Source organism: Dendrobates tinctorius, unplaced genomic scaffold (genome assembly GCF_039654945.1).
Source record: "Dendrobates tinctorius isolate UK_male_01 unplaced genomic scaffold, ASM3965494v1 ptg000065l, whole genome shotgun sequence".
In the NCBI taxonomy this organism is placed as follows: domain Eukaryota; kingdom Metazoa; phylum Chordata; class Amphibia; order Anura; family Dendrobatidae; genus Dendrobates; species Dendrobates tinctorius.
Window position 1 is genome coordinate 24,470,990 of NW_027361733.1, and position 14,123 is coordinate 24,485,112.

Sequence of the window (14,123 nt, forward strand, 5' to 3'; positions counted from 1 at the left end):
ATCACTAGTTTTTCCGCGGGAATTTAAAATGCGAATTTCTTGCATATTTCCCGCGGCATGGAATTCCCGCGGGAATTCCAGACGTGTGCACATAGCCTCATTGTGCAATGATGGGTTTGTACCAGGTGTGTACGTTATCACCGGTCAGTAAGAAAGGGGATAACTTACTGATCACGGAGGGTCCGACAACTGGGACCCCAGTGAGAACGGTCCTGCCTGAATGGAGCAGAGCTGTAGGATGATCACCTCTGCTACATTCATTCTCTATGGGACTGACGAAGAAACAGCACGCGATACTCAGCTATTCCAATAGAAAAGAATGGATCAGGAGAGTTTACACTCCACCTCCGCTCCATTCAGCCGTCCTCGCAATTGGCGTAAGTTATCTACTGTCCTATCCATAGGGGAGAATTATCAAGCTTGATACAGACCTTTTAAGGCTGCACACTTCATGGGTCCGTTCCCCTTTATTTGCTGGCATTATGCTGTTAGTGCCATGCATGATAAATATACTGCACGGGGATATGGTACGGGCATCTAAAATCCATGTGCACCATCTCATAGCTGGTCTGAGCTGGACATTACTGCATGGATTGGAGAGAATTGTGATCCCAGCCATGAATACACTATATGTATCCCAAAAACAAGAACTTAGAGAGAAAAAAAAAAACAAAATCTTCCTCCTCAAGGAGGTAAATGGTTTTTGTTTTGATTATTTTACCAATGTCTCTACAGAGAGCAGCGAGGAACAAGATGAGGAAGAAGCGTCTGTGGTGAAGAGGAAGAAGCGGGAAACCCTCAACCCCATGGTGCAGAAGGTATTGGTAGACCCTTGTCATAAATATGAGTTTTTTAAAAGTGGAGAACCCCTTTAATTATGAGTGTGAGCGAAATGTTCTGATATCTTCTGTGATGAAGACCTTGATGAGGTTGAATGTCCTAATAGTCCAACTTCAGATCTGCCGCATCAAGCAAACATTATTTCATGGCCAAGACACAGTGAGAAGAGGAGCCCAGTTCTCCTGCTCCTGTTACTATGAAGACTGGAAAGCCCACAAGTGTTGCTAATTTAGCAGTTCCCCGGTTCTGCGTTGGTAATTACATTTCTTCTCTTTTTTTTTTTTTTTTTTTCAGACAAAACAAAGGGTGAAGGAGGCAGGGTATAAAGTGAGCAGCAGCGATGAGGAAGAAAAGCCATCCAGCTCCATCAGTGTGTCTTATAAATCTACACGGTCAGCGGTGAGAGGATCCTTACCTAGCCAAAGTCTATTCTTTCCTTGTTACTTCCCTTTAACATTGAGCTGTATAAATCTTTCAAGGAGCTCCCCCTAGTGGTGGTTGCAGGATGTTAAAATTGTGTCATTTTTAAAGGAGTTGCCCTCAATTAGAGAAAAGTAGTCTATTACTTTCATTAAACCTTTATCCATGGCTTTTCAGAAACCGGTAGGTCCAGATGACATGGGAGCGACAGCCACGTATGAGCTGGACACAGAGAAAGACAAGGATGCACAGGCAATATTTGAAAGGAGCCAAAAAGTACAGGAGGTAAGAAGAAAGTTGGCCAAGGCTGGGTAAGCTATGTTGGAGACCAAAAATAATTCTTCATAATTATAAATATCGATCCCTTCACAATATAACTATAGACCTACAGCGACCATTTTCAAATAACTTTATTGAAATTTTAAAATATAAGACGAGGGGGAGGGAAGGATAAAGGGTTCGGAATAGGTTTAAGTTGCTTTATTAAGACATACAAAGGGCAGAACAAAAGGAAGGGTAGGGAAGGGAAATATAACAGTAATGTTACATTTTTAAGAAGTGGTTGAGATACATAATATCTATAACTAAACTAACAGTGTCTTGTCTCTTCGATATATTAGGGGATTAAATAAACCCCATAAGGAAAAGACAAGACCTAAAACTAACAGTATTGTGTCTTTTCAATATTTTTAGGGATTAAATAAACCCCTATAAGAAATAAGACAAGCATACATATATCAATACACCTGTTATAACCGCTTAAAAATATTAATTCCGCTTAGGATCTACTTGTAAACAAAGATGCTTCTGACAAATGTTTATCCAAAAATATACTCAAAATATAAATTATATGTAGACTTGTCGCAATCGGTCTGAGTACATCTGGTATCCAAAGACCAAATGAGGGAAAAGTTCGTTTTTTTCTCAAACTATACAAGTGGAACATGGATCAAGTTCACTTTTTAAATCGCTTATCCAATCACTAATAATACTCGACTTTTGACAATCCACGATTCTGTAGAGAGTGGGGATCACACACAGTCCACAATCTTCAGGTATTAGCAAGACGAAGATCTTGTGTAGATGGCGTAGGGGCATTAGGAGGATATCTATGAGGACCAATACCAGCTTTTTTTAGACAGTCCATACTCTCCACTGGAGCTTGGATGTCAATTAGTTTGAAGGCAAATTTCACGAGCAATGTGGAAGTCTGTGACCAATTATAATTAATACCAGCATGCTGAAGTTCTCTTGTGATCTGATAGAATGACCTATGTTTTTGCATGGTATTGCTGGATAAATCCCTGAAGAAATTTAAATTCTTGTATGGTGATGTGAGAAAAGCTGGCTCTTTTGAAACACCAAAAAGCGCATTTGTGACCCAATTCGGGTAAAATGAAACTATTACGTCACTAGTTAGATTTGATGGCAAGGATGAAGGTCTTCTGATCCTAAATACTTTTTCGATTAGATTCTTCCCTTTAGTTTGGGGAAATAGATGACATACCATTGAAGTTGAGATGATGAAATTGTTTCAGGGACACCCCTGACCTTCACATTGTTTTTCCTTTTAAAATCTTCATAATCGTACAAAGAGTCTCTGAAGGAGGTAATATCTTTCTCAAAGAATTTGAGAGTTCATAGAGACCTGGAGCTCCTTTGGAACACGAGATTTCTTGATTTTTAAATACAGATTTTGAGTCTTGAAAGGAACTGTGAGATTTTAGGTCGTTATCACCGGTCATTGTCGATAATATGTCTTTAAAGAGTTTCTTGATCAGGCTTTCCGATGCTTTGACTTTGTCTGTTAATTGAGGGGTTATTTTTTTATGTTTGATTTCAAACGATATTCTAGAATTACCCTCACCAATGATTGATTTCTCCCAAATGTCCAACGATTTCAAAAAGGCTTTGCATACATTGAACAAGAATCTTTCAGTAGGATAATCATCTGATGCTGGGATGCTATCCAGTGACAACGTATTAACAGTAGGTACTCCAAAACCCATACCAGATTTCTCTTGAACCATATTAGGCCCGTCAGTTAGGGTCTCATAATTGAGAGAACCCTCTGAAGAAAAAGAGTAAAGTGAAGATACTTCATCAGAGTCCAAAGACTCAGGAGTGTCACCTTCCAAATTATTAGAGACCGACCCCTCAATAGATTCCTCCAAATATGAGCTTCCTAACTTTTCCCCTGTTTCCAAGGATGGATTTAATGTGACGACTTGTTCGGTTTGTTCTATAACCTCTTTAGAAATGCGTACAGTAGAAGGATTTTGGCGTAATTTTTCAAAGTGACTTTGGATCGTTCGTTCATTTTCTTCAAAGACATCCTTCAAAAAGCTCTTATGGAGAAAGTTGCAATTATTTGGAATAAGCCCAGGAGTACCAGCCCTTGATTGAAAAGAGCTATTATCTAAAATATGGTTAAAAGCTTCCCCCTTTTTTGGAGAAACTAAAGCTGGACCCTCCTGTGCTTCCCCAGATAAAGTTGCGGACTCGTTTGCTTGCAATCTCCCATTAAGATAAATAGTAGTATCTGCAAGTGAAATATCCCTTTCATTATTTTGATGAGTAGATACAGTAGAAGGCTGGACCCGCTTATTATTTGGTAGCGGATTTTCACTTACCGCTTTATCTATTAGATAAGAAAGAGACTTCTTTCATAGAATTGTCCTCCTTGTTGGTGTGATAAATATTAGGGAGTTTCTTCTCCAACTCCCCATGACCCAGATGAGCTTTAGGCTTTAAATCTCTCCATTTCTATTAAAAAATCCTCCCGATCCGCCATACCGCTGTATAGAATTCTCCCCCTCCACCGGCTCTTTCCCCGATAATCGGCCGACATCCATGCCTGCCACGGCAGGCACAAACTCGGCCGCATCAACTCTTAATTTACTATTGTAATACCGGTTGAGGGAAGCCAGTCCCGCTAATTTGTGGAGTAAAACACCAGGAGCTTCGATGCTGTTATCCTGCAGCCGCGCACCCGCGGCTCTCATCGCTGATTCCCGACACATCTTCTCTTCATCAGCTGAATACTGTGCCGCGCTGAGTCCTGGGGACCTCTGCCCCGATGTCTGACAAGCCAACCGAGCTCCAGATACACCCGAAGCTCCCCCGATGACCCTGGAGGAAGACGGACCATCCGAACCATGCAGCATCAGAGCAGGAGCAACACCGCCGCCACTCTCCTGAAACTGCGGCTCCCACCTCTGATCCCCGGCTTATCTGCAGGACGTCAGCAGCTGAGGTTGAAGCCATACTAACCCAGGGGGTCTCACCGATGATGTCTGACAGGTTGGCTGATCATCTGAAGGATCCATCCTCACTCCCATGGGGCGAGAATCAGTTGCTTGTGACGGAGGCTTCTCCTCTTTATCTCTGACACGCTGAAGGCCTGTGTGGGCAACCCTCCCAGCGCCTCCCTGTCTTCTCCGTGGATTCTTCTCAAAAGGAGCAGCTTTTTTTCTTCTTAAATCTTCTTCCAGGCATGTTCTACTTCTTTTATAATCCAAAAGTCCCACGATTAGCAGTCTTAAGTAGCTTAAAATTAGGGGAGAAGCAGGAGCTGCAGAAAAGCACGTCTGCTCCCTTCCCCTGCAAACCACTCCCCCCCTACAGCGACCATGAAGAAGCAACACGGTCAAAAGTGTAAAAAAATTAACAATTTTTTTAAAATAATAAATAGATGTATAAAGGCAAAGCACAATCGAAAAACAAAGCCATAAAATCAATACATATGGTGGAACATAGATACCGAAAAGAACAAGAGCCATATTTCTCCAATGATAACCATATAAACCCAATAGGGTTTGGATTTCACACAGTATATGATGAGGATCCAGTAGGTATATATCACAAGATCCAAGATGGTAGAAAAATACCTAAATAATCAACCGTATCTATACCGCGTATAGTGGGGGAGGGTATTTGTCTCTCTGCTCCTGCTCTCCTGTCTGTCAAACTGCATATATGTGTAAGAGAGGCAGGCTTTCAGCTCAGTACATACAAGCCATTGGACAATAGGATGAACATTGCTGAGAAGTGAGGGGAAAAGAAGTTCCAGCACCTATAGTTCTGGCAGAATGTTTAAGCAAAACTTCCCACTCAAAAATAGTGGATGGTAGGTTACAGAACATGAGCATCTGGACATTTTAGACTGGTATGTCCATCAACAGCTGTTTTACCTTGCTGTTGGGGTTAAAGGAAGAAACACTAGATGGCTTTGTTCACAAGTTGCTTTTCTGCTCCTTTTTTTCTGCAGCCAAAACCTGATCTGTTGGCAGTAAAAAAGCCGCAGACAAAAGCAGGTTTTGCTTCTTTTTTTCCTGCTGTATTTTTTGCTGCTTTTTTCAGGATCCCAAAGTTCGGTTTTGCTTCCACCATATAAGCATGAACAATGCACGGTGATAGGCCACCAGTGCAAAACATGTTAAACCGTAAAAAAAAAGGGTAAATTGATACAATTATTTAGTGGAAAAAGATTTTTACGTGTGAAAAAAATTGCAAATGTAAAAACAGCAGGGGGGAGTTGAATTGGTCGGGCATAGTTTACCTAATGGTGTTTCCATATTGCTTTTTGGTACCCTTCCAGTTGTCCTGTTAATGTTCACTTCCTAAGTCCCCAGAAAACGGGATTCTGACATATGCGCCCATGGGGCCATAGACTGCGTCTTGAATGTCCGCCTTTAGGAGGTGTATGCGCCCGAAAATGATGCATGTCAGCTTGCACGTTCTCTCTGCCCGCACCATTACAGTTTATGGCCCCTCGGCGCATTTGTCAAAATCCCGTTTCTCGTTCGCCTTATTGGGGGACACAGAGACCATGGGGTGTATGCTTTGCTGCCACTAGGAGGCTGACGCTATGCACAAAAAAAATGTTAGCTCCTCCTCCGCAGTATACACCCCACCGACCGGCACCAATTTCCTCAGTTTAGCTTAGTGTCAGTAGGAGGTGGACACGGGTCTTTCATTAGACCCATATCTACCTTGTCGTGCGTCGTTCCTTTACAGGTTCTACGGAGGGATACAGAGTGAAAAGTCACATCTGTACTCCCACATGGAGTCTGCGAGTACGGCGTGTACTGCCACCCCGTATCCTTGCAGTTCTCCGCGGCAGGACCAGCCAGACGGACGCCGACACCAAGACGTGCCAGCGACTCCAGGGGTCCTTGTCGCCAGTCTCCCTCCCACTCGCCTACCAGAGCCTGTCGGTTGGATGAGACGCAGGACTTCATCAGACCATGATCCGAGCCAGAAAGCCATCATCATCCAAGATCTACTACCGTACTTGGAAGGCCTATTTCACTTGGTGTGAGACCAATGACATCGCGCTCATGTCCTTTTCGCTCCCTTCAGTCCTAGCGTTTCTTCAGGCAGGATTGGATGCGGGCCTTGCCCTCAGTTCCCTGAAGGGTCAAGTTTCGGCGCTGTCCATTCTATTTCAGAAAACATTGGCTTCCCGTCCTCAGGTTAAGACCTTTCTTCAGGGCGTGGCTCACGGTTCCGCCGTACAGGGCGCCCGTGGGTCCATGGGATCTTAATCTGGTTCTTGAGGTTCTGCAAGGTCCTCCCTTTGAACCCCTCAGGGATATTTCCCTTTCTCTCCTTTCTTGGAAGGTAGCCTTTCTGGTGGCCATCACCTCCGTCCGTCGCGTGTCGGAATTGGCAGCTCTTTCGTGCCGCTTCCCTTTTCTGGTGCTCCACCAGGATAAGGTAGTTCTGCGGCCTCCGCCCTCTTTCCTGCCGAAGGTGGTGTCCTCGTTTCACCTCAACGAGGATATCGTGCTACCATCCTTTTGTCCGTATCCAACTCATCCCCGAGAGCGGTCCTTGAACAAGCTGGACCTTGTTAGGGCGATAAGAGTCTATCTGTCTAGGACGACTTCCTTGCGAAAGACAGAGTCTCTTTTCATTATCCCTGATGGGGCGCGGAAAGGTCACTCGGCGTCAAAGGCCACTATTGCTCGCTGGATCAGATCGGCAATTTTGGAAGCCTACCGAGTTACGCTAAGTGCACACGTTGCAGAAAATTTCTGCACAAAAACCTGAATCCCTTCCCTGAAACCGCACCTATTTTTCCGCGGCGGTTTTTGTGCGTTTTTTGCGCGGTTTTGATGCGTTTTTTACCGCAGCGGTTTCTAAAAGCATGGGAGAAGCCTAAACCGCGGAAAAAAACGCAAAATTAATGTGCATGCTGCGGTTTTTACCGCGATGCGGTTTTTTCGCGGTGAAAAACGCATCAATGTGCACAAAAAGTGAAAAATGCATAGAAATGACTGTGCACCTTATTTTTAGCGGTTTTATAGCGGTTTTATAGTGAAAACCACGGTAAAAACCACTAAAAAAACGCTGTGTGTGAACACAGCCTTAAGCGTTGCGGAGCCCCTCCGGGGATCAGGGCCCACTCTACTCGGGCAGTGGGTGCCTTCTGGGCAGTGCGCCACAGAGCTTCCGCGCTGCAGCTTTGCAAAGCTGCAACATGGTCATCGATTCACACGTTTGTGAAATTCTACAGAGTCCACACCTACGCTTCGGCGGACGCCAGCCTAGGTAGACGGATTCTGCAGGCCGCGGTGGTGAGTCCGCTGGCCTGATGGAAGTTTGTTTCCCACCCCAGGGACTGCTTTGGGACGTCCCATGGTCTCTGTGTCCCCCAATAAGGCGAACGAGAAAACAGGATTTTTTGGGTTGCTTTCCGTAAAATCTGTTTCTCGGAGCCTTCATTGGGGGACACAGCACCCTCCCATGTTTTACAACTCCTGTTCTTATGTTTGTCGGTTGGTTACAGTTGAGTTGTCTGTTCTGTTTTCATTCTGTTTTGTTACTTCTCCTACTGCTTTCTCACTAACTGAGGAAATTGGTGCCGGTTGGTGGGGTGTATACTGCGGAGGAGGAGCTAACATTTTTTTTGTGCATAGTGTCAGCCTCCTAGTGGCAGCAAAGCATACACCCCATGGTCTCTGTGTCCCCCAATGAAGGCTCTGAGAAACAGATTTTACGGTAAGCAACCCAAAAAATCCTGTTTTTGCTGGGAGGTTGGACGTAAGCTTCGACAGGGCAAATAGACTACCAAAAAAACTGTGTGAAAGCACCCTAAGACATTGGCAGTGCAGTTAGTCGGTCGGGCGTTGTTCATTTTCTCACCTGGTCAGCCAATTACTTTTACACATTGGTCGGGCATTGAAATGGTCAGGCTTAGTTTACACATCTCACTAGTTAGTTTAGTTAAACTGTACTAATCCTAACTGCCGTTCTCATGTGGAAAATCACAAAAATAAAATGGATTCCACATTCTGCTGTACATCATTTTTTTCACTAAAAACGCTGCAAAAACTGATGACAATTTTTTTTTATTAACTTACTCATTGCTTTCTATGGGTGAAAAAAAAAACACTGAAAGAAGGGACATGCTGCAGATTTCAAAAAGCAGTTTTCCAATTCAGTCAGGAAACAAACAAAAAAAAATCTCATCTCTGATATCTCATAGCTTATGCTGTTACTGCAAAACGCAGCTTTTAATTGGCATTAAAAGATGCAGCAAAACAACTCAGCAAAAACGCATTGTGTGAACGTAGCCTTCCTTTGGATTTTGTTAAAATGACAGATTTGCTATAGATAGAGAAAAAATGTAGGTGTGGGGGATCACAAACTAAACCAGCAAGCTATTCTGGCTTTCTTGGATTTGACATTGCTGCATCTCTACTTTCCTCCCAGACTTCAGGATATGAATATATTCTGGAGGTGCAGAACGTCTCCAGTTAGCCTTATTGTTACCCTATATTATGTGAAAACATTTGCTTATTAAAATTTATATATCCAGTCTACATTTTGGCAGTTTGATCACCACGTACCAGAGGAACAATGACATTTTTATATTTCTTGTTCTTCACTTAGGAACTGAAGGGTAAGCAAGATGATAAGATCTATCGTGGTCTGCACAATTACCAGAAATTCATTAAGCCTAAAGACACATCCTTGGGGAATGCATCTTCCGGCATGGTCAGGTATTGATGTTCATGATATTTTTAACTTTGTTCAAAGGGGTTTTTAGGTTATGCTTAAAATAGGCCATAATAATTGGATCCATTGAGGTCAAACTGTTGGCTTTCCATAACGATCAGCTGTTTGACCGGCCGCTGTGTTTGTGCCTTCTATATTGTTACTATATTGTCTACTTCACGTCAGTGGGACAGTGCTGTAAAATCAAGCACAGATACTACTATAAAGGCAAAGTGCCGGTATACGGAGCAATGTGTACAGTGAAGAGACCAGAGCTCTCGGACGTGCATTACGGCACCTTTCAATCAGCTGGCTGGTGGGGGTGCCAAGAGCTGGTGGGGATGTCAAGAGTCAACATCCCTACAATCTGATTGATGGCCTGTTAGGAGTGGTAGCATACAGCTCTTCCTACTCACTGAAAGTGTTATTGTGATCGAAAGAGTCTGTAATCATAAATTCATTAATTTACAATTTCTCATTCAGGCTGCAGATAGGGTTACTCTTTTCTTCCCAGAGCCATAAGTCTTTTTTTTATTTTTCTGTCCACATAGGCATATGAGGGCTTGTTTTTTTTGCTTTTTTGCAGGACAAGTTGTACTTTTCGATGATGCTCTATTCATTTGAGCACATAGTGTACTCGAAACCGGGAAAAAAAATCCAAGTGCAGCGAAATTGTGGGAAAAACACCACAATTCTAACCCTTTTTTTTGAGAATTCTTTTTACAGTGTACATTTTGTTGTAAGGATGACCATGCAATATGATTCTCCTCAACAATACGATTGCGGCGATACCAAACATGTCCAGTTTTTTCTATTATTTTAGTGGTGTAAAAAAATCTGCAAAAAAAACAAACAAACAAAAAAATCTGGGGGATGTGTCACATTTTCCTAGACCCGTGACAGTTTTATTTTTCATACGATTATTTTTTGTTTTTGCGGGGCGAGATGATGTTTTTATTAGTACCATTTTCAGATAGATGTTACTTTTTGATCGCTTGTCACAGCATTTTTTTCTGGAATTGTAGCCACCAAAAAAATGTAATTTTGGCGTTCTTGAATTTTTTTGCTGTCACGGTGCTTACCGACTGGGTTAATGGTTTTATATTTTAATCGGACTTTTCTGAACGCGGCGATACCAAATATGTGTATTTTCATGTTTCTTTATTTTCACTGGGAGGAAAGGGGGGGTGATTTGAACCTTTTTTTTTTTTTTTTTTCCATTTTTCTAATTTGTTAGCGCTTGAATACGCGATTGTTCGATCGCTTGTGCTGTATGCAGCTATTCCTCAGCATCGCTGCACGTAGCAGAAATCAAAGTGTCCTTTTGAAGTTTTGCCACTGGCAGGGATTCCAAGGAGTTCCATATTGGCAGTCACAGGGGTCATCAGCTGACATGAGAACCCACATCCTCGATCACGTCATCGGTGCGAGTTAATTGCCGCTATTAGAGATTGACAGTGGCATTTAACAAGCTAACAATCGCGGTCCATCGCCTGCCGGGTATGGGGTACATGAGCCCGCTCCATCCACCCGCTTCTGACTTGTATACAACGCATGTTGTGAAAGGGTTAAAGGGGTTTTCTCAAAATCAGTAATGGTTAAAATTGTAAAGAAACTTTTCAATTTTAATCTTATTAAAAATATTCTCCATTCTTAAGAATTCTTAGTTTTTTTTTTTTAGCTTTGTTTAGTTTAGTGTCCACCGGTCCACCGTGTACAGCGCTTACAAGGCTTTACTGAAAAGTGCTTGTAAGCGCTGATTGCAACATTCTACATACCTTGTGTTTTGTGGCAGGAAAGGTCCTATCAGGGCCCCAGAGCATCTAAGAGCCACAGTGCGATGGGACTACCAACCCGATATTTGTAAGGACTACAAGGAAACCGGATTTTGTGGCTTTGGAGGTGAGCGCAGGCCGACGTCCTGTATGTACATAATGTGCGAACCGTAAGCGATATCCAATCATTGATTACTTTCCTATTTTACCCTAGTTCTTCAAAATCTGTGACATTGACCCCTTCAGTTCTTTATACTGCTAGGAAAATTTTAATTTGCAGGAAATATTTTTTTTCTTCCTGTCTGTAATCTAATTTGTGGTTATGTTGGACTTGAAGTGCCATTCGCTTACTCTAGTGGCTACCTTTGTGCTAATCTGTCTGTAATCTAACCCTGGGGGGCCTCTAGGTTCATACGAGTGTGTAAAAAAAATCATTCCGTTTCATCCAGAAAAGTTGGATGATTCTTTTTTTTTTTTTCACTTGTCATCTATTAATCATTTACAGTTTCCGTTGTTACAGAACTGTAATGTATCCGTAAAAATCAGATGCTATATTATGGAGTCCGATTTTCTTTTTTTGCACACCCATAGACTCTAGTGGGTGAGTCTCATCTGATTTATGGACAAAACTACTGTATGCTGCAATTTTATTTTTTTTTTTCAGATTTGGTCAATGAAAAAAAAATCACTCATCTGCACTGCTCCAATGAATAACATTGGCCTGAGGTTTTGTTTTTTTTCTTTTTTTGCCCACAAATAGCACGCGTACCGAATGGTCGTGTGAATGAACCTTTATAGTAAGGTACATCCTATAGTCTGAAAAATACAGTGATCATAGAAGATTGAGCAGGCAGTGAATTAAGAAATTCCCGATTAGCAACATTAGATTTTATGATCACATTTTTACTCTCTGATAATCCTTTTCTTTTTATCACTGTAAGTCACAAGTCACAATGATTTTTCTCTATCGCCTTATTGGGGGACACAGAAACCATGGGTGTATGCTGCTGCCACTAGGAGGCTGACACTATGCAAATAAAAAAGTTAGCTCCTCCTCCGCAGTGTACACCCCACCGACAGGAAGTAGGATGCTCAGTTTAGCTTAGTGTCAGTAGGAGGTGGACACGGGTCTTTTACTAGACCCTTATCTACCTCAATGTGCGTCGTTTTCTTTCAGGTTCCCGGAGGGATACAGTGTGAACAGTCACTACTGTACTCCCACACAGAGACTATGAGTACGGCGTGTACTGCCACCCCGTATCCTCATATGTCTGGACGGCAGGACCCCAAAATCCCTAACACAGGCTCGTGTTTAGGTGATCCCACAAGAGAAAGAATACCTGGTCCTGCCTACGTCTCCCACCCACTCGCCCACCAGAGCCTGTCGGTCGAGGAGACACGGACGTCCCGCAACATGGATTCTGGATGTCCGATTTTCGTGATTGAGGAGGTACTTTCCCTCTTTTCTCCCCAGTCACTGAAGAGGTGAAGAAAACGGGATAAGAAGGAGAAAGAAAGAAGAAGAAAAAAAAAAAAAAAAAAAAACAACCCTTTATTCAAAGAGATAGTAGTTTGGGCGGCTGGCGCAGTTCATACCCTTCCGACTGGTTTCAGGGGCCTCAGCACTGCCTTGCAGATCCTTTGGGGAAGAGAGGGGGTTTAGGCACACAGAGGCTTCCTGTTCTTTGTGCCCCGTACAGCCTGTCTAAGCGGCGTCATGGCACTTTGTTTCCGCCACTTTTAGCACCCTGGCGCCACTGTGGGGACCCGTTTGGCACTATTGTATGTCCTCCGCGGTCTCCCGCTCCGGCGGCCGCCGGCTGTAATCTAGGTCCCGGCTTCATTTTGGGCCTAGTGGAAGCGCTGACTCCGCCCCCCCTTCCTCTCGGCTTCGGGCGGGCCTTTTCCCGCCCGTTTCTCCTCTCGCCTCTTCCTGTGTGGCGTCAGGCTCCGCCCGCTATCCTCAGACTGTGGACGGGAGCCGCCGCCATATTGCTCCTCCGGGCCCCGCGTTTAGCTGAGAGTGGGCTTCCCGGTCTCTGGCCGCCCTCACAGCGCGCACGTTCTGCCCTGCGTATTCTGGCAGACGCCATTTTCCGGCTGTGGTACAGTGGAGCCGCATCCAGCTATGGGACCTGCCTGTCTCTCTCTACAGCCATGAAGTCTCATACAGGACATCTGCTGTAAGTAGCTGCACTGCAGACTGATCCCCCCCCCCTCCTCTGCTCTCCTGTCCCCTAACCTTCTGGCAGCGCTTAGTGGGATTGTTCTCATGTCTAACTCTAGGCCACTTCGTTCTCCTCCTATTCCTCCACTGTGGTCCTCTCCCACCGTCCAGGAGCCCCCAGTTGACCCGGTCGTACAGTCTCTGGAGCCGTACAGTCACTAACTTGAAGGTTTTTCTGGAGCCGTACGGTCTCTGAAGTAACTGTACTCTAGAGCTGTACAGTCACTGACGTAATAGTACTCAAATTACTGGCATAATTGTAATCTTCTGCCGCGCAGTTTCTAGTGCATCAGTATGTCGGAGATCTGATTTTGTCACACGGTTGTTGTGTTTTTCGGCCATTACGGATTGGTGCCCTGATTTTCAGCAGAGCAAGTCTCAGCCATTGCTTCACATAAAGACGTTGGGGTCCTGTCATAGCAACTCCATATCTACGGCTCACAGGCACTCTCCCTTCAATTTTCTGCAGCCCCCTTCGGACGCTGGATTCATACTGCTATAAGCAGAACAGGGTGCTGCTTCTTTCTCTTCACGTCTCCAGTATTTGGGCCGGACTTCTAGCTGAATAGAAGTCCGTGTTATCCGGCAATTGTCTGCTGTGGCTCAGTGGATAGAGAAGCTGACCACAACTCGCTGTTCCAGAAGTTGGAACCGTGGCGCACAACAGAGAGTAGTGTTTAGTCTCTTTCTGATCCCAGGCCTACTGTTCTACAGTCATAAGAATTGACTGGTCAGAATCTACTTTACTACAGACTTCGTGGCACGGCTTACTACGCGTGAAGCCATTATTCTGCCTAATGTCGTCAGGTATCCAGACCTAGACCGCAACACAGAAGCCGTTACTCTGCCTAATG

The 14,123-nt window shown here is 44.0% G+C and overlaps 1 protein-coding gene across 1 annotated transcript in view; it reads left to right on the forward strand.

The window, feature by feature from the left end:
* Positions 1 to 14,123, forward strand: part of LOC141094796 (E3 ubiquitin-protein ligase RNF113A-like) — a 30,783-nt gene that overhangs the window by 1,811 nt on the left and 14,849 nt on the right. Inside the window, exons 2-6 of the mRNA XM_073580756.1 lie at positions 736 to 818; positions 1,135 to 1,239; positions 1,438 to 1,545; positions 9,163 to 9,272; positions 11,063 to 11,169. Coding sequence (XP_073436857.1) covers positions 736 to 818; positions 1,135 to 1,239; positions 1,438 to 1,545; positions 9,163 to 9,272; positions 11,063 to 11,169 — 513 coding nt within the window. The remainder of the gene's footprint in view (positions 1 to 735; positions 819 to 1,134; positions 1,240 to 1,437; positions 1,546 to 9,162; positions 9,273 to 11,062; positions 11,170 to 14,123) is intronic.